The 26738-nt window shown below is 44.8% G+C and overlaps 1 protein-coding gene across 1 annotated transcript in view; it reads left to right on the top strand.

Moving 5' to 3' along the window:
• acap3a (ArfGAP with coiled-coil, ankyrin repeat and PH domains 3a) overlaps window positions 1-26738 on the top strand; it is a 331287-nt gene that overhangs the window by 136984 nt on the left and 167565 nt on the right. The window contains exon 2 of the mRNA XM_080215115.1: window positions 7884-7941. Coding sequence (XP_080071241.1) covers window positions 7884-7941 — 58 coding nt within the window. The remainder of the gene's footprint in view (window positions 1-7883; window positions 7942-26738) is intronic.

The raw sequence follows: 26738 nt of genomic DNA, 5'->3' as shown, positions 1-26738 counted from the left end.
TAACCGAGACAGATCAGATCCCTTTAAAATCTACCTGTTGAGTGGTACTCTGTAGAATGGACTGCAGAGTAATTGATTCCCAAAGCAGCTTGAGTAGTAGCAGGTGGCTGCCTCCTTTAAGCAGCAGAACCCATGAGAAAAGACATCATTTGCAATCATGTACCTTTCCTCTTCTAACCAAATGTCATTGGAAGGCAATGACATTTGCAGTCAAATGCAGTGTGACATTGCATTTTGTTTTATTCATTTGTGGGACATCGGTGTCGCTGGCTGGCCAGCATTTATTGCCCATCCCTAGTTGCCCTTGAGAAGGTGGTGGTGAGCTGCCTTCTTGAATCACTGCAGTCTATGTGCTAATCCATCTGATCCACAATACCGTTAGGGAGGGAATTCCAGGATTTTGACCCAGCAACTGCGAAGGAACGGTGATATATTTCCAAGTCAGGATGGTGAGTGACTTGGAGGGGAACTTGCAGGTGGTGGTGTTCCCATGTATCTGCTGCACTTGTCCTTCTAGATGGAAGTGGTTGTGAGTTTGGAAGGTGCTGCCTAAGGATCCTTAGTGAATTTTAGCAATGGTTCATCAATAAAGTTATAATTCTGAGTGTTTATATTCCTCATTAATTCCTGGTTCATTTGAACAGGATTGTTTCCCTGTCACAAGTTCCAATCTTTCTATGGTAAGTCATTGATTTTTAGTTGTGGGGGAAATGAGTCTTCAGGATGGGAACATGGAGAAGGCGAGAGAATGGCAGTGGGCACTGTTCATTCAGAGTGCAGACACACTGGGCAGAACTTTCCCAAGCCCCAGGCCAGCAGGTTCAATGGCAGATAGGGGAGGGGGAGAATTTGATGAGAGTCCAGAAATTGAGGTGAATTTCCTGCAGGATCCTCCACTGGTATTCACCACGTGGAGGGGGAAACCTGCTGGAGGCCGCCGTGAAACTACATCCTGCTAATGGGATTTGGGTGAAGGTTTTACTGGAATCATGAAGTAGAATGACGAAGCAGAAAGGGTCAAGAGCTTTAAGTTCTTAGGTGTCCAGATCACCAACAACCCATCCTGGTCCCCCCATGCCAACACTGTAGTTAAGAAAGCCCACCAACACCTCTACTTTCCCAGAAGATGAAGGAAATTTGGCGTGTCTGCTACAACTCTCACCAACTTTTACAGATGCACCATAGAAAGCATTCTTTCTGGTTGTATCACAGCTTAGTACAGCCCCTGCTCTGTCCAAGACTGCAAAGAAAGTATAAAGGGTCATAAACGAAGCCCAGTCCATCCATGCAAACCAACCTCCCATCCATTGACTCTGTCTACTCTTCCCACTGCCTCGGAAAAGCAGTCAGCATAATTAAGGACCCCACACACCCCGGACTTATTCTCTTCCACCTTCTTCATCAGGAAGAAGATACAAAAATCTGAGATCACGTACCGACCGACTCAAGAACACCTTCTTCCCTGCTCCTGTCAGATTTTGAATGGACCTACCCTGCATTAAGTTGCTCTTTCTCTACACCCTAGCTACGGCTGTAACACTACATTCTGCACTCTCTCATTTCCTTCTCTGTGAATGATATCTTTTGTCTGTATAGTGTGCAAAAAACAATACTTTTCACTGTATGTTAATACATGTGATGATAATAAATCAAATCAAATCAAATCTCCCACCCGTGACCGATTCTCTGCAATGCTGACAGGAAAGCATGCCAGTCCAGAACGCATGCAAACATTAGGACTTAGTTGAAGAATGCCTGTAGCTACCTCCAGAATTAAGGGTAGACGTTGCCAATAAACCTGGACCCAGGAGGGAGCATCTATCAAGTGGATGGTCCAGCATCAGTATCATCAAGGAAGATATCTTCCAGCCTCAGCATGTTCCTGAAGGTCCATCTACCTTCTTCATCTTCTTTCTGATCTTTTTCTTGTAGAATCCCTGCAGTGCAGAAGGAGGCCATTCGGTCCATCGAGTCTGCGCTGAACACAATCCCGCCCAAACCCTATTCCCCCAACCCCTCATTTTCACCCTGTGAATACCCCTGACACTAGGGTTAATTTAGCATGGCCAATCAACCTAACCCGCACATCTTTTGGAGTGTGGGAGGAAACTGGAGCACTTGGAGAAAAGCCACGCAGACACGGGGAAAAAGTGCAAACTCCACACAGACAATGACCTGAGGCTGGAGGTCCATGGCGCTGTTAGGCAGTAGTGCTAACCACTGTGCCACCATCCGCCCCTGTTGGTCAGTGATGTTGGCTGCCTGTTAAATATGGCACCCAGATGTGACAGCAGGACATGCACAATCAAGCCCCACCATCACCACCACGGAATAAGGCACTAAGCCCTCGATGCATAATTAATTAGGTTGGGGCCTGAATCTTCAGCCTGGTTTTCCATTGGCCGCCACAGCAAGAAACACTCCCCGTTCCCGTCCCACCGCAGGACTTAGTCCCAAATGGGAGAATTCCACTCGTTGGGCTGAATGGTCTTCTTTTGTGCGGTAACAATTCTGTGTTGCTTTAGCATATCATGCTCAGAAAACTGGAAGTGAAAGATCTGCCTTCCACTCTGTAAGGTTCTTGTTCTGTAATCTCAAACTTCAGTGAAGGTTTTCTGATTGGTTTACAGAAGCCCAAATAGCCATATGAAACCAGCAATGATGCTCAGAATTAATTCACCCTCCACTTACATCCTGGAAAGATTGACTGGTAAAAATAAAAAGATACCAAGAGCTTAATGATCTGTTGAGTTGTGATATCTTTGTGTCTCTGCATGAATATTGAAGTGGCAACTCCCACGAGGACACCTACACCTGTTGAAATTTGACACAAAAGCCAAAAGAATTGATGCCCCTTCAGCAAACAATAATAATTCATTCAGTAAATGCACAACCCCCTTAACCAACCAGAGTGGGTGCAATACTTGATCTCTGATGTGTGCAGAATTAACTGATCTCCAGCTGTATTGGCTATCTAATTAGGCTTGATGCCCCTGGGTTAGGGACAATCCCATACCCAGTTACTGCACAAATGCCAATTGAGGAGGACATGATCATATGGAGTTTGTGGTGTCTCCTTTAGTTGACTAGGCTCCCTGTCTGAGCTTACCCAAGGAGAATGGAAAGCTACATGAAGAGGGTTTGGTGCCCATGGAGACAAACCCAAGTGTTGAGTGATAATGTGGTGATTCTTATGGTGGCTTTCAACAGCAAGATGATGTGGATTTTTTTCAACACATCGTATTTACATAGGGCCTTACCTCCCAAGGCATGTCATAGGGGCATTGGGAAATAAATTCCGACACCAAGTCATGTATAGTGATATAGGGAAGTTGAGCTGATGCTTGATCAAAGTTTGGAGGAGGAGACAAAGGTAGCAAGGTGGAGAATCATAGAAACCCTACAGTGCAGAAAGAGGCCATTGGGCACATTAGGTCTGCACCGACCACAATCCCACCCAGGCCCTACCCCCATATCCCTATATATTTACCCACTAATCTCTCTAACCTACGCATCTCAGGAGACTAAGCGGCAATTTTGGCATGGCCAATTAATCTAACCCACACATCTTTGGAGAGATTTTGGGACAGAAGCTCAGTGCTTTGGCAATTGAGAGACAGAATGGTGGAGTTGTTACGAATAGGATCATTGAAGTGATGACGGGTTGATAGTGATTGATTACCAGTGAAACCTCATAGTGTTAAAGGAGGTCATTCAGGCTATCAAGTCTGCACCAACAATAATCCCACCCTGGCCTTATCCCCAAAACCCTACATATTTACATCACTAATTCCTCTAACATACACATCCCAGGACAACAAAGGGACAATTTAGCATGGCCAGTCAACCTAATCTGCACATCTTTGGACTATGGGAGAAAGCTGCAGCATCTGGAGGAAACCCATGCAGACATGGGGAGAACATGCAAACTCCACACAGTGACCCAGGCCAGGAATCGAATCCATGTCCCAGGAGCTGTGAGGCTGCAGTGCTAACCACTGTGCCACCATACTGATTAGATGTATTATTCCATACTCTTGCAACACCCTCCACCCCAACTAAATCCCAGCTGGCTAGTCAAGTTGCTGGCTTTCTTTCATTAACCCGCATTTGCTGAATTGACAATTAATTGTGTCTGAATTATTATTTCTAGAAGCTTCCCCACCATCAAGGTTAACTGGTCTATGGTTGCTGGGCTTATCTTTGCACCCTTTACACACCAAAAGCTTTGTCAAAGAGATAGCGGCCAACAAATAGTGCCCGCTATGGCTTGGTTGGTCACCCTCTTGCCTCCAAGTCACCAGGTTCTGGGTTCAAGTCCCACTCCTTGGGCACAATTCACTGCAGAACTGAGGGGATGCTTCATTGCTTGAGCTGGCGTCTTTTCGATGACACATTAAACTAACACACCACCTGCTTGCTGAGGTGGATATTAAAGATCCCATGGTACTATTTTGACAAAGAGGAGTTATCCCTGTTGACTGAGCCAATATTTATCCCACAATCAACATGACCAAAAGCAGATTAAGTGCTCATTATCACATTGCTGTTTGTGGGAGTTTGCTGAATTGCCTGCTGCGTTTCCTACATTACAATCATGACTATACTTTAAATTGACTTCACAATTGTAAGCACTTTGAGGCTTCCAATGGTTATGAGAAGTGCCATATAAATGCAAGACCTTTCCTCCAATGTGAGATTTCATACAGGATTGATGTTATCCGCCACTCCGTTAGGGACATTCTTTTTCATGCGCGGAATGTAACCATCGCTGCCCAAGCCAGCATTTATTGCCCATCCTGAATTGCCCTTGAAAATGTGATGGTGAATTACCTCCTTGAACTGCTGCAGTCTATGTGCTGTTAGAACACCGTAAGAAGTCTCACAACACCAGGTTAAAGTCCAACAGTTTTTTTTGGTAGTAAACCTGTTGGACTTTAACCTGGTGTTGTGAGACTTCTTACTGTGTTTAGCCAGTCCAACGCCGGCATCTTCACATCATGACTGTTAGAACACCGGCAGCACTGCTGAAGCGAGTTCCAGGATTTTGACCTAGCAACAGTGAAGGAAGTCAGGATGGCGAGTGGCTTGGAGAGGAACTTAAAGCTGGTGATGTTCTCATTCATCTGCTGCCCTTGTTCTTCTGGGTGGTGGGCTTTACAGGCTTGGATGGTTAAAGGAGCCTTAGTGAGTTTCTGCAATGCATCTTATTGATAATAGACATTGCTGCCTCTGTACATCAACGGTGGAGGGAGTGAATGTTGAATGTGATAGATGGGCATACCAATTAAGCGGGTTAGGATGACGTTGAGCTTCTTGAATGCTGTTGGAGCTGCGCTTATCCAGGCAAGTGGGGGGTATTCCGTCACACTCCTGACTTGTGCCTTGTGGACAGGCTTTGGAGAGTCAGGAGGTGAGTTTCTTTCCATAGAATTCCCAGTTTCTGACCTCCTCTTGTAGCCACAATCTTTATACAGCTGCTCCAGTTCACTTTCTGGTCAATGGTAACCCCCAGGATGTTGATAGTGAGAGGGTCAGTGATGCCATTGAATGTCGAGGGGAAATGGTTAGATTCGTTATTCCTAGAGATGGTCAACTTGGTAGAATTCTAGAAGGTGGCACAGTGGCTATAATACTTTACAGTGTTGCCAGTTGAGTACCAGCAAGGTTGCCAACATTAGCATTGCCCTGGCACAGACTTGATATCTCTGTCAGTACACTATCTGGCACTCAGAGCTGAACCAAGGGAAAATACGCAAGGTCACAATTCTACAATTTTACTTGATCTGGTTTCATTTATTATTGTCACATGTATTAGTATACCTTGAAAAGTATTGTTTCTTGTGTGCTGTACAGACAAAGCATACCGTTCATAGAGAAGGAAAGGAGAGAGTGCAGAATATAGAATGTGCAGAATTTATACTTATGTATAGAGAAACATATCACACTCTGTGTTCATTTTGTTATTAAACTGAAACCATATCAGGGAAGGAGGAAAAATGCACTTTAATCAGGATATTGTGTTACATCATGTGGAGGAATTGCAGAGAGGGTCCAGATAGATCTTTGTAATTATGCAGTTTCAGAGACGTCATTAGTCAACGTCAAATGATTTATTTACGAGGATCTACAAAAGCAGCAACTTATCAGAATACCTCTGCTTAGAGAGCTCCTCCCCCTGGGGTGATTGCCTACTCTGTCCTGATTGGTCACCCAAATCTGTTGACCCTTACTCTGCTGTGTTTCCCTTTGAGCGACAATTACCATATTCCTTTAGAGCCCCTGGGAGGATTTTGTCCTTGAGTTGGGACCCCAGCAGGGCCAAATTAAGGTTCCAATCCTGTGTGGAAAGCAGTCATCTACTTCTCCAAATTAGTGGCAAATAGGGGAATTCAGCATCCAATTGAGACTGGCAGGCACACTGTTAAAGATGGAGGGCCAATAGGAGGCCGTCTGTCACAGAGGAGGCTGCTTTTTCAAGAAGGTGCCTCAAGGTGAAGGTGCCCTTTCTCCAAATTTTTCAAGTTTTAAATAAAGGAGTAAGGAGCCATTGGCCGTTGTGGAGGGGAAACCCAGCCAGATGGTGGCCTCTACCTGCAACTGAGGCTAGGCAAGTAGGGAGGGCCTTGATGCCTACCTGGAGCACTGGCCTTCAGCATCCAGGTTGCTGGCCTGTTCCCTGATGCCTCAGAGGACCTAGAGGCTCCTCTGACTTTGGGCCTTCATATTTTATGCAATCTTCTGCCTGGAGGCTGGTCTGGCACACAGTAGTACGACCTCCGCCACAGGTAGGGCAAGGATGCAGGTCCTGAATCCACCCCAACTGGGATGCAGATTAAACCCTGCACTGTTGACACCAGTCTGAACCACACTGGCTATCCCGGGAACTGAGCCAACTGATCTCCATAAGGAGTCTAAATTGCTGTGGTAACCAGCATACATTTCTACATACATGTCGTAGTCACGGACAGTGTTGGCAGAGTCTCCAATGTTCTTAGACTTCAATACAAAGACCCTTAATTGGCTACCTGTCATTTGGGGGCGGGTATTCTTCCTGTCACCAACCCCCATTCCATCTCCAGGAAAGGAGCCTGTGCTGCTAGCAAACTGCCACGCCAGTTGGTGGCAAATTTTCATGCCTGCCACCTGCCTCCGCACATCAGGCTTAAAAATCCTGCCCCTTCTTCTTCTCTGACTAAAAGCTGGTATGAATAAAACTGGGTGTAATGCAGGTAGAAAACAACTGCACATGATTGATTCCACACAAAAATGGGGTGGCTTTGGCCTAGTGGTATTATCGCTCGACTCTGACCCAGAAACTCAGCTAATGTCCTGGAGACCCGCATTTGAATCCCACCACGGCAGATGGTGGAATTTGAATTCAATAAAAATAATCTGGAATTAAGAATCTATGAAACCATTGTCACTTGTTGAAAAAAAAATCTGATTCACTAATGTCGTTTAGGAAAGGAAATCTGCCATCTTTACCCGGTCTGGCCTACATATGACTCCAGAGCCACAGCAACGTGGTTGACTCTCAGCCTTGGGGCAACAAAGGATAGGCAATAAATGCCGGCCAGCCAGTGACGTCCATGTACTACAAATAAATAAAACGAAAAATCTCCCCCTTAAAACCTTTTAAATCTCCCAGTTCTCAGTTTCAGTAAATTCTGCTGCATGGTACGGACAAATTATTTGCAATAAAATGCATATATCTCATTTTTATGGCTGTTGACCTACCTGAATTCAACAGACAGTGTCAGTAAGGTTTAAATAAATGCTCAAATCAGATTTTGATGCAGTGGGTAGAAAGGGAAATCCTGGTGTAAACTGGCGTGATGTTGGTGCTGATTGAGTTCCTAACACTTTTGTTTTTGTTACAGGGCGACAATTGAGGAGGTGGAGACTGATGTTGTGGAAATCGAAGCAAAGCTGGATAAGGTGAGTGACTGTTAACACATAAATCCAGCTCTGAAACCTCACATCTATTTAGCACCTTAGGCCTTTCGGAAGTCCTGTGACGCACTGAGTAGCATAAGAACATAAGACGGGCAGAGAATTCCAGAGATTCACCACCCTTTGAGTGAAGAAGTTCCTCCTCAACTCTGTTCTAAACCGCCCCCCCTTTATCTTGAGGCTGTGCCCCCTAGTCCTACTGTCCTTTCTGAGCGGGAAGAGTCTCTCCACCTCTATCCTATCCATCCCATTCATCATCTTATACGTCTCAATGAGATCTCCCCTCATTCTTCTAAACTCTAACGAGTACAAGCATCCTGCCTCTGAACCAGAAGCTCCTGGTTCGAGTCCCACCCAGGGCTTGATGGCCAAGGAAGGTGCGTTCATAACATAGTCAAACAGTTTGAGTGTTGACCTGCAAATCCTAACAAACACATCAATGGCTGGCGGTAACGGCAGGGAAGACTCCTGGTCAGCCACGCTTGATGTGGAGTGGCACCCCTCAATCTCTAAGCCCCTGGTGACTGGCTAGTGGCCTGTTCTGGGAATTACCAGTCTGACTCAGTCAGGTGCGGAAAGAGAACTGGAATTAGGCATTTTAATCCGAGTCTGGTGTTCAACTTAAAGTGGGTTTATTCCTTAGATCTTCCCTTCAGGTCCTTGCTAAGGGGTTTCCATGATTGCTGGCCATTCATCTAGCATCCCAGCCATTCTTCACATACCAGTCTAGACAGAGAAAATCAGTAGCCAATTCAATCATTGAGGGGCATCATCTGATCCTGTCATCAAAAACATTCAGAAAGAACATTTCTCGGGGTTTGCAGTTTAGAGTGAGCACAGTGCGATTCTCAGGGGATGTTCACACCTATACGTTCCAGCACCCATTGGAGCACAGTGATTGGAAACAAGCTGCCTGCTTGACTCTCAGTCTCTCCAGGGTCTAGAGCAATGTTGGGGCAACCTGCAGTCCTGCAGATGTGGCCCATCTGAGTTCTTTACTGTTATTCATATGTGGTGTTGCCACATTCCACTGCAATTTTTTTCCTACTGGCATGACTAAAGTGATTCACCTGTAAAGCAAGGGCAAGTGAAGGGGGGGTGCATGTTGATGGCACACAACATTGGCTGTGAGAGCCGCATAGTCCCTCTGCGTCCGAAGTATTTATTTTACTTTTACCATTTGAAGTTGATAGTTCTATTAAAATGTAAATGATTAAACGTTTTCTATAACTCATTATGAAATATTCAGCATGTATTAAATGTTTTTAATCTTATTCATGGGGTCACGGTTAGTGAACAAGCCCAATTTCAATCTTGTGGCCCACTGAGATTGAAGGAGGGCCATTCATTCAACCCACACACTAGCCTGGGTTGGTGGTCTAGGGAAACTGAAATCAGCCATGAGGTCTTTGTTGGCAACCGGGTGAACTCAGCTAATTTGGTACAGTGTTGTTTAGTCTCACAGCAGGCAGTGTTTTTATCACCTTCGTCATCGCAGAGGCTGAAATAGATTCAATTTCCAAAAATGATCCTGCAAATCCAGCAGGTGTGGAAGAACGGGTACATTTTATTCAAGTGTCTTGCAACCTGCTTGGATCACAGCGTGAATCTCAAATTGAATCTGTTAAACTGAATGTTGTTCAGCTTTATGCATCAGGCACTTAAGTGGGCGATGGTTCTGAATCCAGTAATAGCCTGGGTCCGCACCAGGGTAAGGAAGGTTTCCAATGAACGGCCCCAATTTCTACAGAATTCCAAATCCTAACAAGATGCATCAGTCCCTGAGTCTTGATTCAAACGAAACATACTCCCCCATTCATTTGATGCTTAATACTCCACATTATCAACCCCAGTTTAGAAATCTAGACACAGGACTGAGGGGTGAGCTGGTCTTTCATTTATCAGATTAAAATTCAGCCAAGACTGAAAGGATTAAAGTTCTGTCTGGCTATGAAAATGTTGTGTGAAATGGTGATCTCTACCCTATCCTTAGTGAGCATGTGTGCCAACTCAAAACTGCCTCTATCTGGCACTCAATTCTTAGCCAGAAAGACCACATGATGGCTGGATTGGAAACCGAAAGAATGTCATACAGCTCCAGTAACAAATTGTCTTAAATTTGAGGTTATGGTGTATGGTTAGGGTCGGACAGGGCAAGCTTTACCCTCCATCTAACCTTGCTAGATTTGTCCTGAGGAGGGCTGGATGCTTATGCTGATTCCCCATTTCACAGCAGAAAATTAATTTTAGAAGTAATTTTAAATCAATTTATGCAAAATAATGTATGTAAAATTTTCATTTTTCATTTGGCTGATTGTGCAATGAATGGGCTAAATAGGTTGTGGTGCCATTAAATAATTGCAGAGATTTAAAGCACAGCAAAAGGCCAGTCAGTACAACAATCCAGGTTTGTCAGGCTGGAGAAAACCATGTGTACTTGGTTCAATTCAGCAGGAAGCCAACACTCATTTGGTTCAATTTAGTAAGTCGAAACATTGACATTTTTACTCAGAAAGCTTGCCCTACAATGATGTGCCTGATTTGTTTCCAGAGTGAAATCTGTACAATTAACAGCCTGACACAGGCACAGTCCCCTGCTGGAGGACATAATATTCCCTTTGTATGTAAACTTCAAAGAAAACTGTGGTCTGTTTTAGAATTAAAATCTTCATATAATATTTCATATTCTGCACCTTTGTACAGAGAATGCATTCTTCAAATCATTTAATGGAATAGTGTTTCCATCAGCTCTTCCTCCCAATTCCCTCTTCTCCTATCAGTTCTGAGTCAGTGGGATATTGCTGACCTCTCATACATCACTACAAGACTTAATTTTTCATATGTGTTCTCTGATGTAAGAGCCACTGTAACTGAACCCACTCCACACCTCACCTGTCATGTTCACACACTCAGAGCGCCTGCTGCTAATGTTTCTCTCATAGAATCCCTACCATGCAGAAGGAGGCCATTTGGCCCATTGAGTCTGCACCAACAACAATCCCACCCAGGCCCTATCCCCGTAACTTTACGTATTTACCCCACTAATCCCTCTAACCTATGCATTCCAGGATACTAAGCGGCAATTTAGCATGGCCAATGCACCTAACCCGTGTATCTCTGGACTGTGGGAGGAAACCAGAGCACCTGGAGGAAACCCACGCAGACTCGGGGAGAATGTGCAAACTCCACACAGATAGTGACCCAAGCTGGGAATTGAACCCAGATCCCTGGAACTGTGAGGCAGCAGTGTTAATCACTGTCCGTACCTCCTTTTTCTCTTGATCTTTACTCTCATCTGGTCTGAGAAGAAACACCCAAACTCTAGAGGCCAAGGAAGGAGGTGCTGGCCTTGGAAAGGGTCCAGAGGAGATTCACAAGAATGTTCCCTAGAATGAACATATGAGGAACGGTTGAGGACTCTGGGTCTGTACTTGTTGGAGTTTAGAAGGATGAGGGGGAATCTTATTGAAACTTACAGGATACTGTGAGGCCTGGATAGAATGGTCGTGGAGAGGATGTTTCCGCTTGTAGGAAAAGCTAGAACCCGAGGGCGCACCTTTAGGCTAAAGGGACGATCCTTTAAAACAGAGATGAGGAGGAATTTCTTCAGCCAGAGAGTGGTGAATCTGTGAAACTCATTGACACAGAAGGCTGTGGAGGCCAGGTCATTGAGTGCCTTTAAGACAAAGATAGATAGGTTCTTGATTAATAAGGGAGTCAGAGATTATGGGGAAGAGGCAGGAGAATGGGGATGAGAAAAGTATCAGCCATGATTGAATGGCAGAGCAGACTCAATGGGCTGAGTGGCCTAATTCTGCTCCTATGTCTTATGGTCTTATGGTCTAATTCTGGTCCATAAGGCAAGCCCTGTGCATTTGCCAATCAAAATATGACAGTCTCTATTCGGCCACATAAGGACAGAACTGTTTTAGTTTCCTTTTGGCAGGACTGAATAGGCCAATGCATTAAAACACTGTTCTTTTGCCTCTGGGAGCCAGTTTGAATCTAACCCATAGAGAAGAGACAATGGGCGCTTTCTCTTGGGAAATGAGACTTCAGTGAATGAGTTTGAAGAGCCTCGATTCAATGTACTTAGCAGTCCTCACGCACTAATGTTTTCCCACATCTGACAGCCACTTTAATTCGACAATCCTGCTCAGAAAAAGTGTAGGATATTTAAATGCTGTTTGCATGTCAGGAAAATGGAAGTTCAGGGCTGAATGCTAAGTCAAATTGAAAACAAGGCAGCTTGGGGTTTGTTTACCAAGAGCCACTTGATGCTGTTTTCCATTAAAGAATATATAAGCTGCCCAGGCAGCGATGAGGTAATGCTGTGTGCGCTGCTGCAATGACTACGTGCTAAAGGACAAGAACGTATGCAGTTAAGTGATGTGTCCTGTAATTATTGGGGTAAGGGGCGTTCTGCAGCTCGGATTGAAGCTGCAGGCCACAGGCAAGCCTTTTATAAATTAATAAAAGCAAAAGAAGCAGTTGGCACACAATGGCTGCTTGGGGTTGGTCACACAGCAGTAACCACACCAAGGAGTGAGGTGATGTCATGCAGCTTTGGAGAGGGAGGACCAGACAGTTTGTCGCAGCCTTCTGAGTCCACAGATTAGTTAACCAATGAAAGCTGATCTTGGGGGATGGTGAGTCATGTGTCAAAGGTCATCACCTACCTTGGCAGGGCGGCAATATAATACTTACACAATCGCCGTGATTCTACACTGTTGGTGCATGTTGAATTGTAAGGCAACTTTGAACAATTGGAAGAATAGATAGCAAGAAATGGCTCAATTCCTGTCACGCCTTAGGAAATCCACAGCATCTTACTGCAAATGAACTACTTTTTGAAGTCTAGCATTGTAGGGAACAGCAGCAACCAAACCAGGCACAGCAACACCCACAAGCAGCAGTGAGATAGATACATGATCAGTTTTTGTGATGCTGGCTGAGGGGTAAATATTGGTCAGGACACTGGGGAAAAGATCCCCGCTGTCTTCATTACCATGTCCTGCTCATACGCTTATCTTACTGTGACGCTGAGTTTTAGAAGTCAGGATGGAGGGATCAGCCAATGTGTCTTTCTTTTTGGGACCTTTCCAGAAACAATTATTTTTCAGCTTTCAAGATGAACTTTCGAACCTGTGTCTATTGCCAGCTACAAAAATCAGGGATCAAGGATGGCACTCACTAAGGGTTCAGGACATCTTTTAAAATGATTGTTTTCTGAATTCAGCAGTTCAGAGTATATGTTACTGAATTATACCCCCCCCCCACAACACACATGCACACACACACGCACACACACATACACCCACACATGCACACTCACATCCACATACACACACATACACACATGCACATACACACACATACACACACCCACATGCACACACACACACACCCACATGCAGACACATACATAAACACCCACATGCACACACGCACACACACACATACACACATGCACACGCACACACGCATGCACACACCCCCAACATCCACCCATACATACCCACACACACACATGCACATACACACACACACACCCCCAACATCCACCCACACATACCCACACATATACACACACCCACACAATACACACAAACACACACACCCCCACCACACACACATGTACACACACACACACCCAACATCCACCCACACAGAAACACACACCCATAAATACACGCACGCACATGCACCCACACCGATACACCCACACAATACACACACACACATACACACATACACACGCATGCACCCACATATGCACACCCACACCCCCACGCACATACGCATTACACACCCACACACATACACCTACACAAATGCACCCCACCACCACCATTCCACGGACAGGGAAGAAAGTGGACAAAGGGGACAGAAGTTAAAATATCAGGGTCAGGCAACCCAACCAGGGGTTCCATACCTCAAACTTGTCAAGTTAGAAATGAGGCCATGGGAGAGACTCTCACAAAAGGCAGGTAGAGGCCTAATTGACAACCCAAAGTCGCAGCCTGATGACACTGTCGCTACAATGACTTAAACTTAATAGACCATATGAGGGAGGCCTGGCCAGTGGGATTCCTGGCACTGAATTTAAGCAACTCTTTCAGCACTCTGTGTGGCAAAGAGGACTAGGCCTCTCAAGGAATTAGTCTGTAGCCTACCCAACTCCAGCTCTCCCAACCTACAACCCTTCAGTCATCCTCAGAAACCCCTTTCTAATACCGGGGACCATCGCCAAAGGTCCCCAGCTGAAGCCTCCCACTGCCAGAATTTCCTCCCCACTGCCAACCAAGCTATCCATTTGACCTGTCAGGTGAGAAGCAGAGCTACTGAGTTACTGCTGCTAAGATCATCAGGATCTCCACCATTTTGGACTCTTCCGCACTTTCCTTGGCTCCCTGTGACTGTCAGGGCCTCACGTGTTGCATGTTTCCAGATTATTGTGTTTTATTAGTGATATCCTAGGGTCAGAGTAGGGGAGAGGACAATGGGAGTGATTGGCGAGGGACCTAGCTACATTATAACCATCTTCTAGCCTTTGGCTCCAAATTCTTGCGACATCTATTCCCAATCGCCATGTTGTGTACAGTCATTCTTTTATAGGCCTTCAAGGGGAGTGCAAATGAATTGGTACTTGGCCAACCTCACTTTCAGGTGAAGCATCAGATGCACCAACAGCTACATATCATACAAAAGCTAAATTTGGAAAGGATAGGTAAAGTTTTTTTTCATGTCACAAGTATGCTTACATTAACACTGCAATGAAGTTACTGTGAAAATTACCTAGTCACCACATACTGGTGTCTGTTTGGGTACACGGAGGGAGAATTCAGCATGGCTAATGCACCTAACCAGCACATCTTTTGGACTGTGTGAGGAAACCGCAGCACCCGGAGGAAACTCACGCAGACGCGGGGAGATGTGCAAACTCCACACAGACAGTGACCCGAGCCGGGAATCAAACCCAGATCTCTGGCACTTTGGGGCAGCAGAGTGGTGATGGAGATTCAATGGAGGGTTTTGTGAAAGGAGAACAATCTAAAAGCTCCTACAGTTGAAAAGAATACAAGAGATATCCTTCTTTTATTAATTGCGTCATAACCAACAAAATCAGCAAACCTATGTGCTATTGCTGGGCCGTGCAGGTCACTGCAGGCTGAGATTTTAGTCACTAGCCTCGATGTGCACAGTTTGGTGGATTAGGAGTGGTTCTGCTCACAAAGCCTTTCTGCTGATGCTAACAATCTGAATTATTTTTCACGTGACCTCGGAACACTGCAGCCAAAGGGACCGGACTAACCATTTTGCTTCCGGCATCCCCTCGGGAGGAACGTTCCAAAGCTGTTTGGTCATGTTTTTTAACTCTAGTCTATTTTTTATTTGTTTAGCTGTGTTGAATACTGGCTGATTATTTATCTTCTTTTGTAATGTGCATAATGAAAACTAACACCAACTGTTGGCTCAAGGTATTCATACAGCGACCTGGGGGTGGCCAGTGGAGGTCGGCGAGGATGGCATATGGAGAGACGGTGTGATATAGTGGGGGCATGTCGTGGCCCAGTCTCTCCCTCAGTGACCATAGGCCCATTTAACTCAGAATCTCAATTCACATCCTGACAACTTTGCCTCCACCCTGGAACTGAGATTGAGAGGGAAGTGAGCAGTGATTGTGAGAGTGAAAAATTGCCTAATGAAGAAAGAAAAATGTATCTTTGAACATAAACTCTGAGGGAACTTGCTTTACGGGGGTCTTGTGGAAATTGCGAAAGGGGGACTCAGAGCTCGGGAGTAAGATTAGGGAGGACATTTAAATTATACTTTGTGATAAATACTCTTTACTTCTCATGTTAAAATAAAGCTCTCCTTGTAACCTAAGGAGTGGTCAAGGTTACATTTAACAGTCCATCACTAATATACAAGCACACCCTCCTGTTCTTTTACTGTGTTATTGCTTGTTGCGATTTACAGATACTGATGTACGTCAAAGAGAACAAACTATTCATCAACTGACTCCAGTATTATTTTCTCTCACATCTTGCAAACTTTTTATTGTGCGCGTTAAAATTTTAACTGGGTAGATGGAATCATAAAACGCTACAACTCAAAGAGGCCATTTGACTCATTGTGTTTTAAAGTTTAATGTCTATTTATTCATGTCACAAGTAGGCTTATATTAACACTGCAATGAAGTCACTGTGGAAATCTCCTGGTCGCCACACTCCGGCACTTGTTCGGATATACTGAGGGAGAATTTAACATGGCCAATGCACCTAACCCACACATTTTTCAGACTGTGGGAGGAAACAGGAGCACGCAGAGGAAACCCACGCAGACATGGGAAGAATGTGCAGACTCCATATAGACAGTGACCCAAACAGGGAATCGAACCCGGGTCCCTGGCGCTGTGAGGCAGCAGTGCTAACCACTGTACCATGGTGGTTGGTACTATTTTTACCAAAAGAAAATGGGAGAAATTGTTTACAGCCTGTTGACGTGGAACAAATAGTTTGAAAGTATGTGATTTTTGATCATAGCATCCCATTAGGAATAACTGAAAGTGCCCATTCATACAACACCTACCCTTTAACACTTTGCATGCAGCACTTAACCAATAGAGCAGTTGAAATGTTTGGTATTACAGCTGCAGATTATGTGGTATCTGTAGAAAATGACTCATTGAAAATTGAGACAAGCCCAGTTTAGGAACCTTCATGTGTGACTAAATGCTAACATGGGGTTGCAAGTGGGCTTTTGACGAGAACATGCATCTCATTCTGGTGTTGCGTAGAAAGTGTCAGCTGTGGGAAAGGATTTGGGACATTCTTGAGAGACGTGATATATTGGTTTGGAAGTGGAAATGGGATGGAATGGAACTGGAATTAAGCTGCCTGTTTGCTGGAAAAGCAAGAATAATTTATGAATGTGTGAACCAACTGTCCAAAGGGAGGTGGATAATAATGTCACAGTCCCAAGGGGGAAATAGGGTTGTCTGTTTTGGTAAATACAGCTAAGAGGTAGAAGATATGGAGCATGTCATGTGATGCTAGAGCTCGATGGACCTTTGCCAAGTGTGTGAGTGTGTGTGACCACAGGAATAGTTGAGGTGGAAAGCACAGATTCAGGGAAAGCTAGATGGCAAACTAGCAACCTGTTTCGCAAATTGATACGAAAGTCTGCCTTAGGTACGGGAAGAGGATTGGAATTCTGCACCTTTGTAACAACTCGCTGGGAAAGGAAATTTCTCCTGAATTCCTTTATTGGATTGCATAGTGGCTGTCTTCTATTAATGACCCCTAGTTTTGGGCACCCCAGCAAGTGACCAATGATCATCTTAGGCGCTGTAAGTCCCCAGGCAATCCATGCTTTGGAGCCTAGTGAGTGAAGAATGCACAACCTCTCAGCGTTACGCTGATCAGGCTTTTCAATGAAGACCATTCCACAGAACCTGACTAGAATATCAATCGCCCACTGGATGGCCAAGCATGTTATTGGATCGAAGACAGCTCGAAAATAGCTGTTTGTGCACAAACATAGAATCAGTCAAAGAGGCCCGCAGCACAGAAGGAGGCCATCCTGCCCAGTGCAGCTGTGCCAGCATTTTGTAAGCACTAGACCGTTGGTCCCTATTCTCCAGCCTTTTCTTTCTCACATACTTTTCCGCTGCCTTTTATAAAGCTATTATCGACTCTGCTTCCTTCATTTTTTTTTGGTGGGACATTTTTGTGGCTCTAAGACCCACTGTGTCAAAATATAAGAATGCCCGTCACCTTGCCCTGTGTTCTTTGGCCGATGATTTTATATCTACTTTTTATTCTCTGGTTGCCAGCTGAGAATAAAATGTGTTTGTGAGATACAGACACTGTCCCACTCATTACGTGACCCATCATGGAGTCCGTCTCTGGTGGTTGCTAAGGCAAATTATGTGCATTGATTGCTTTATCCCACACTGAACCAAGCAGATTCTACACAAGGCACCACACATTCTTAGTCCCTTTTATTTGGTTACTCTCGGTGCTCAGGGTTGGATTAGAATGGCTGATTACTTCATTCTTTTCCCTTGTCTCTGCTGTTTACAGTATTCCAGCAAGTTCCCTCCGACCTCTTTGATATAGGCAGTGTAAGGGTCAGAGGATCAGCTGGCATCAATCTCGACAGCTGCACTTTCAGATAATTTCCACCCAGGCAGCTAAAAAAAAATCAATGCTCGCAGTGTTGGAAATGACTGGTGATCACGACAGGGAGATGTTGGTTAGGATCAGAATTGTGGCTTTGTCAATCAGTCAGACAAGTTGTTAGCTCAGCCTTTAAGGTAAATGATTCTTGGACCTGATGCCTGCCTGAACCTCTGCATTATTGGCACTATCCATTTGGGAACAGAATTAATGGCCTCCAGGAGACAGAGATCGACAGGCGATTAAATAGTGCTGGTCACCATCTTATAAAAAAGGATGTTCATAGAATATTCTTCGATGTGGGAGAGCAAGGCAGGAACATCAAGGGGCAGAATCACAGGAACTAGAAGAATAGGGCGGCACAATGGTTTGCACTGTTGCTTCACAGCGCCAGGGACCTAGGGTTCGATTCCCATCTTGGGTCACTGTCTGTATGGAGTTTGCACATTCTCCCCATCTCTGCTTTCCTCTGGATGCTCTGGTTTCCTCCCACAATCCAAAGATGTGCTGGTTAGGTGGATTGGCCATGCTAAATCAACCTTAGTGTCAGGGGGTCTAGCTAAGGTAAATGCATGGGGTTATAGGGCAAGGGCCTGGGTGGGATTGCGGTGGGTGCAAACTTGATGGGCTGAATGGCCTCCTTCTGCACTGTAGGATTCTATGATTCTCTGATATAGCGACATTGCAGAGGGTGCAGGGAAGATTTGCAAGGTTAGTACCAGAACTACATGAGCTGTAATCAGGAAAGGATTGACATTTGAATAAAAGCACTTCTTCTGAGTACATTGTGCGAGCCTTGCCCACCATTCAGAAATCTCACCCATCCTGGGAAATCATTGGTGGAGCTGCCTCACTCCCTGGAGGCTTAAAGTAAGTTTTGTTAGGAGTGGATATTGAGATCTTTACGGGGGAGGTTTTGGTTGCAGATATCATTGCCCTCCACTTCACACTGCTCCCTTTTGGGCCTGTGATTGGCAGGAACTTGCAATTGTGAATGGGTGCCAACTGAGCGTGTGAACTGGGGTCTCAGTCTTGGGCTTGACCTTCAGGATGCCTCAAGCTTTCAGCTGTCGTTGTCCTAAGCTCTGGAATTCGTTCCCTAAACATCTCCACCTCTCACTCCTTTATGGCTCTTTGACCCAGATTTGGGTCCTTCTTTGGCTTGATGTTAATTTTTCTCTTGATAAAGCTCCTGTAAAACACCATGGGATATTTTACTAAGTTAGGGGCATTCTATGAATGCAAATTGCTGGTGCGGACGCAGGCAGGGTACTTTACTGAGCATTGTGAAAGCAGGACGTTTATGTATGATTGCTGTAGCTTTAGAGCAAGGTTTTTTATGTGCAGATGGTTATTTGAAAATTGATTGCAGGCATGTGTAATGCAAATGATATTGGAACAAAATACTAATGAAAATAAGTATTTTGAACACAGGTGTTTGTGTGTGCTGGATCTCAGCTCAAGATGTCAGTTGGTTAAAACTATGTTCGCCAGAAATTGCCAGTTTCAATTGCTGAATTATTTCCTCCTTCTGTTGGTAACAGGCCGAACTGAACGGCATTGGTTCGTGCATCCCAAGTGCCTGCAGTTGGCGAGGGGAAGGGTTGAAGCTTGTTGACCTTTTTCCTTTCAGTCAGGCCAGACCGTTAGGCTTCTGCACTGTACGCAATGACCTCTGATCAGATCAGCATTTTGTGGCGAATGTCAGCATTTTGTGGCATGTTCTGTACTTTGTCACTCAGGTATCTGGGAAATAGACCAGGATGCAGAAAATAGTTGTCAGTATTTTTGCAGCTGGCGCACTGCAGGCCGCCTTCTGTTGCAGCCTGATCTGCTGGCCCTTCAGAAATAAATAATTTCTCAGGACTCCTGACGTGGATTCATCCGTGACTTGAAATAAAAATGTACAGATTCTCAGGGAAGATTTATGAATCAAATCTTCTAGTTATAAAGCTCAAGTGTCTTGGGTTTCCACTGATACAAGAATTTTCCATGTGGTATTTGCTGCACCTGCTTGTACACCGTGCCCCCCCAAGCACCCCCCCTCCCCCCCACCTCTCCCTCACCACTTCCCATTCACGTTGAAAATGTTGATCCTGAAGCTTAATTCAATCCAAGTCATAGCCTCTCTTTGTTGCATTGCCCAGAGTCACTGAACAGTTAGTGTGAAGCTCTGTATTGTGTTTGTACACATTTATGTATTTGATCTGTGATTGCCTGATACTCACTTTGGTTGTTGCTAGTATTTGCCATCACTTAGCTTGAAGAACGTTTTTAAAAAATTACTGAAGTTTTCATCAGGTAAGTGTCCAACTTGCCGAGGATATATATATGTACACCAGGGAGTAACTTTACTTGGGATCCTAACTCTGCACTATACTTATTTCTGAGAAAGGAGATGAAAAACTGTTTATTTTTTTGCATATAGTACAGTATTAATATTTACCCACAGTGATACTATTACAAAAAAAACAAAAAGGTCCCAGTTTCAGTGTCTGGCCTATGCTGGGTTAGGTGATCATGGTGCACCAAGAAAAGGCCATTCTGCCCATCATGCATGTGCTGGCTCTTTAAAATAGCTTTCCAATTGGTCTTACTCCGCTGCTCTTTCCTTCACACCGTACCTTTTTTTATTTTTCATGTCTATATCCATTTCCCTTCGAAAATTCTCCCCGCGTCGGCGTGGGTTTCATCCAGATGCTCTGTTTTCCTTCTATCTGTGCAGGTTAGGTGATAAATTGCCCCTTAGCATCAGGGGGATTAGCAAGGTAAATTCATGGAGTTACAGAGAAAGGGGCCTGGGTGGAATTGTCAGTGGAATCGATGGGCCGAATGGTCTTCTTCTGCACTGCAGGGATTCTGTGAATCCATGACAATTATTGAAACCACCTCTATCATTCTTCCAGGCAGTGCATTCCGAGTCACTGTGTTTAAAAAAACTAATCTCCTCAACTCCACTCCGGCTCTGAGCTTGTCTCAGTAACAGCAGTAGGGGGTCCATAATTAGCATCATAGTTATCTCGGGTAAAGAGTGAAAGTAAATCAGCCAGGCTTCCAGCTCCTGATCGTCACCCAGTGAACTCTGTTGGTGAGGGCACGTCTTTGGCTGTCGGGTGAGGCTAGGGGCAGACCCAGCTAGCTCTAGTAATTAATATCTTCCTGGTGCTCACCCATGAAAGCAAAGTGCCTCCGACAAGGTGTTGGAGGACTGCTCAGGCCGTGCAACCATGCAGCAGAAACATTTGCAGGGATTCTGCAAATTAGGAAAGGCCCTTCTCAGTGGTTGGAATTTCTGTGTCAGAACCCAAAAACATCTTTACCCAGAGAATGATGAGAATGCGGAATTCATCACCACACGTGGAGTGGGTGAGACAATTAGCATTGGTCCCATTAAGGGGAAGCACGAGGGAGAAAGGAATAGAAGAATGTGCCGATCGGATTCAATGTAGAATGGTGGGAGAAGAACTTTGTGAAGCATAAACACCAGCCAGACCAGTTAGACCAAACGGCCTGTTTCTCAGCTGTAAAACTGCAGCCTATGAACCTGCAATATGACAAATGGCTGCAGTTGGTGGTTACAGCTGGATCATGCTGATTGGGACAGCACAGTGGTTAGGAAATGGGTTTCGGGAATAGGGCCTGGTGGGATTGTGGTCGGGGTAGATTCAATGGCTCGAACGACCTCCTTCTGCCCTGTAGGATTCTGTGAATTTCTGTGAATTGCATTCCTGAATTGACTCCAGCAGATGTTATCAGGTGTGTGGGTGAGTGTCTCAGTAGATTGGTATACCGTGCCTGTACCAATGGAAACTTAATCTTTTGCTTTTCGTTGGAGTTGCAGGGGTGGGGCTGCAGAGTAGAGAGATTATTTGCACCTTCACCCCCCACCCTCTGACATCAAGCAAAGGGGCCACTCCATGACTTTATTTCAAATAAAAGGATTTCCTTTTCACATCCTGACCACATCCTCTACTCACTCGTGTGGCTCCCGAGTAGAACCAACATGATCTTTTGGGATAACTGGATCTCCACTGTTTCCCTGGGATGGGGTCAGGTCCCCACTGGAGTTAACAGTAGTTATTCTTCGAATACTGTTGACCTTAGTTTGGTTTTACAGCCCTTAGTCTGCACTCAACATGAATCGTTTAAACACTGGTTCCAGTTATGTGTGGTAAGGGCAGGAAATGCCTCTCAACGTACCCTCATGTGGCACGTATTAGTGCAAACAACATAACTGCTGAATTATTTAACTTTCATTCAGCTATGCATCGGACATTCTTGTTTGTAATTATAGTGCTAAAACATGGCCTATGATCAGGGTCTAATATAAAGCCAAGTAGACTTGGAAATGTCTGCTACTCTGCATTCAAACATGCCTTCAGAGATATTTAGACAGATAACGGAGAGAGTTACTGAGAGAGCATTAGAGGTTACTGAGATTTATTTTTTAATGCTCTCAGCCTCTGGTCTAAAGGCAGAGTCAAGCTACAGGTAGACCTGAATTTATACTGCTATACAGAATTGGACAGACCCATCTTCAGATCCTCATGCTCCATCCTCATTGAGATCACACTAATTAAAATCACCAATGACACCCTTTGTGACGGTGACCGTAGCACCTCCTCAGCCTGTCTGTAAGGTCCAACACAGTGGATCACTGCATCTTCCTTCTTCATCTGCGTGGCATTACCCTCTCCTGGGGCTCCATCTGTCCCCATTGTCCTCCATGTTTACATTGGCAATATCCAATTTTAACTCTCTGTCCTCTCACCCAGCTCCAAGTTCATAGGATTACATAGGATATATTTGATTTGATTTATTATTGTCACATGTATAACATACAGTGAAAAGTATTGTTTCTTGTGGGCTATACAGATAAAACATACCATTCATGGAGAAGGAAACAAGAGAGTGTAGAATGTAGTGTTACAGTTATAGCTAGAGTGTAGCGAAAGATCAGCTTAATGCAAGATAAGTCCATTCAAAAGTCTAATGGCAGCGGGGAAGAAGCTGCTCTTTACTGGGTTGGTACCTGACTTCAGACTTTTGTATCTTTTACCTGACGGAAGAAGGTGGAAGAAAGAACATTTGGGGTGGGAGGCGTCCTTAATTATGCTGGCTGCTTTGCCGAGGCAATGGGAAATGTAGAAGTCAATGGATGGGAGGCTCGTTTGCCTGATGGATTGGGCTACATTCATGACCTTTTGTAGTTCCTTGTGCACAGACATAGACCCGTGAGCCCCAACTGGCCCATGCCTGTATTTAGGCTCCACGCAAGCCTCCTTATATTTTTCCTCATCTAAATCAACTATCATAACTTTCTCTTCCCTTCTCCCTCCTAGTCTCGTCTAGTTTCCCCTACTGGTGGGATTTTCCAGTCCTGCCAATGCCTACGACATTTCACGTTGCTTGCCCATCCCACTGCCAGGAACCCATCGTGGGGTTCCCCTTCGGGGGATTAGAAGATCCTGTCAGCCGATGGGGCTGGAAAGTGCCCGTACCCACTCTATCAAACCGCTGATAATTTTAAAGACCGCAGGGCTGAAAGATCCTATGAGCTGACAGGGCTGGAAAATGCCTGTACCCGCTGTATCAAACTGCTGATAATTTTAAAGACCACAGGGCTGGAAGATCCTATGAGTCGACGGGGCTCGAAAATGCCTATACCCACTCTATTAAACCGCTGATAATTTTGAAGACCGCAGGGCTGGAAGATCCTGTCAGCTGACGGGGCTGGAAAGTGCCCGTACCCACTCTATCAAACCGCTGATAATTTTAAAGACTGCAGGGCTGGAAGATCCTGTCAGCCGATGGGGCTGGAAAATGCCTGTACCTGCTCTATCAAACTGCTGATAATCTTAAAGCCCTCAATTAGATCATCCGTCAGCATTTATTTTTCCAAAGAGTGAACAAACCCAGCCTGTCAATTCTTTCCTGCCCTGTACACCCACACATAATCATTATCATTATCACACAGTATCATTATTGTAAATCTTCTCTGCACCCTTGCCATTACCTCTGTATCATTTTAATAATATGGGGCAGAGTTTGCAACCCCTATCTTCTGGTCCCACTGAAGTTTTCCCTGCTCACCACATTTTCCGGCCCTGCTGCACCCCCCCAGCACCCCCCTCCACCATGTTCCTCCCATGCTGACCAGAACTCACACAGTGCTCTAAGTGTGGTCTAACCGATCCTGTGTTGCCAGATTTCAATCCAACATCAAGTTGTGGTTGAGTCAGAACTTTCGCCAAGTTTCATTGCAGTCCAGGAGAGCAATGTAGAATAATAAACAAAAAATGCTGGAAAACCTCAGCAGGTCTGGCAACATCTGCAGAGAAAGAGAACCAGAGTTAATGTTTCAAAGTCCATATGATTTTCTTCAAGGGTTTCACTTGCAGTGAAGTCAGGGAAGAGGTAAGCAATGTTGCTCAGGTCAGAGTTATAGACATAAATAGTATGTTGGTAAGCATAGCAGCAAATATGACACCAGTAATTCGCATCCTGTACATTGTTAAAAAGGAATACTGCGCTATTAATGCTAATGACCACATTACTATAAAGACAAGTATTACTTTGTTAAATGTAAGGTGGGGTGGCATGGCGGCACAGTGTTTAGCACTGCTGTGATACAGTGCCAGGGACCTGGGTTTGATTCCCGGCCTCAGGTCACTGTTTGAAGTTTGAATGTTCTCCCCGTGTCTGCTTGGGTTCCCTCTGGGTTCTCCAGTTTCCTCCAACAGTCTGAAAGACGTGCTGGTTAGGCGCATTGACCCAAACAGGTGCCAGAGTGTGGCCACTAGGGGAATTTCACAGTAACTTCACTGCAATGTTAATGTAAGCCTTACTTGTGACTAATAAATAAACTTTAACTTTGTATAGTTTGAAATAAACATTAACCATTAAAGTAGGTAAGGTAAAGTAGAACGTTATGTATAGAATCATAGAATAGAATCCTACAGTGCAGAAGGAGGCCATTCAGCCCATCAAGTCTGCACCGAACACAATCTCATCCAGGCCCTATCCCCTTAACCTTAGCATTTACCCTAGCTAGACCCCCTGACACTAAAGGCCAATCCACCTAACCCACGCATCTTTGGACTGTGGGAGGAAAACCGGAGAACCTGGAGGAAACCCACGCAGACACTGGGAAAATGTGCAAACTCCACAGGCATTGACCCAAGCTGGGAATTGAACCCAGGTCCCTGGCACTGTGAGGCAGCAGTGCAAACTACTGTGCCACCTTGCGGCCCATAAATGCTATGCACTCAAGTGAATCCAGTGCTATTAAGTACAATGTGAACATTGCAGAGTAAACACTGCGCTGTTAGTGTCGGCATAATCTATAATGTACCATCTTCATCCTTGAAGACAAACAGGTCTCCTGTGTTTTTTGGCTATATTGAGAGTTTGTGTGTTCACTTTATAATGTATAAAACTCTCAGTGACAAACTGGAATTGAGATACCATTGAGCCAGACTGAGCTGCATATGTAGCTGCAGTTATTTCTGGCACCTTGGAAAGAATGCTTGTGAGTTTGCAATGAATATCATGCCTGGACGGTTGTCATTAACTGTAGACCCAATTTAGTTTAATTTAACCTTGCCTATCAGGGAAATTGGGGAATCTCTGAAATTTTGGACTGATTTGTTTGTAGTTTCTTTTTTTCAGATTTCCAGTTATGTATCTATGGAAACATCAGCTTGGTTTATTGTTAATAATGGAGTCTCCCTTTGGATTATCTTCTTTAAGGACGTGAACAGGTTTTCAACTTTTGGCAAAGTGTACAGGCAGAGCTCCAGAAAGTGGTTAATCATGACCTTTGTACTGCAGGCACAGCTGGATTGATCCATCTTCTTAGGCTACAGGAACTGTGATGTGGAGATGCTAGTGTTGGACTTGGGTGAGCACAGTAAGAAGTCTCACAACACCAGATTTATACATGCCGCGTTTGTGGAACCTACCTCTCCACTCACCTGATGAAGGAACAGTGCTCCGAAAGCTTGTGATTCCAAATAAACCTGTTGGACTTTAACCTAGTGTTGTGAGACTTCTTACTGTACCAGAACTGTGGATACCTCCGAGTTAGCATTGTGCACTTTTCCAATTGTCTGAATGCTTCCAAGGCTATCCAACACCATTCCCATCTGGTGCAGTAAGTAAGTGAAATGCTTCAAGTCCAGGAGAGACCTCGGTGTTCTCTGAAGTTTTACCTGAATCTCTCTCTCGTTTCAAGTTGGGACTGTAAGCTATGATCCACTTGAAAAAGTCTCTTGACACCAGGTTAAAGTCTAACCAGTTTATTTGGTGGTAAACCCACAAGCTTTCGGAAACGCTGCTCCTTCATCAGGTGTGTGGAAAGTTGGAGGTGTGTGAGAATTTTCCAGACACCTGACAAAGGAGCAGCATTTCCGAAAGCTTGTGGGTTTACTATCAAATAAACTGGTTGGATTTTAACCTGGTGTTGTGAGACTTCTTACTGTGTTTACCCCAGTCCAATGCTGGCATCTGCACATTGTGACTACTTGAACCTTACCAGTGTCACTTCAATCCAGTCTGTTTACTTGTGGCTACTTCCCAAGGATCTGGAGCCTT

This window comes from Carcharhinus amblyrhynchos, chromosome 30 (genome assembly GCF_965287045.1).
Source record: "Carcharhinus amblyrhynchos chromosome 30, sCarAmb.v2.hapA, whole genome shotgun sequence".
Lineage (NCBI taxonomy): Eukaryota > Metazoa > Chordata > Chondrichthyes > Carcharhiniformes > Carcharhinidae > Carcharhinus > Carcharhinus amblyrhynchos.
This window is presented reverse-complemented; position numbering and strand designations above follow the sequence as displayed.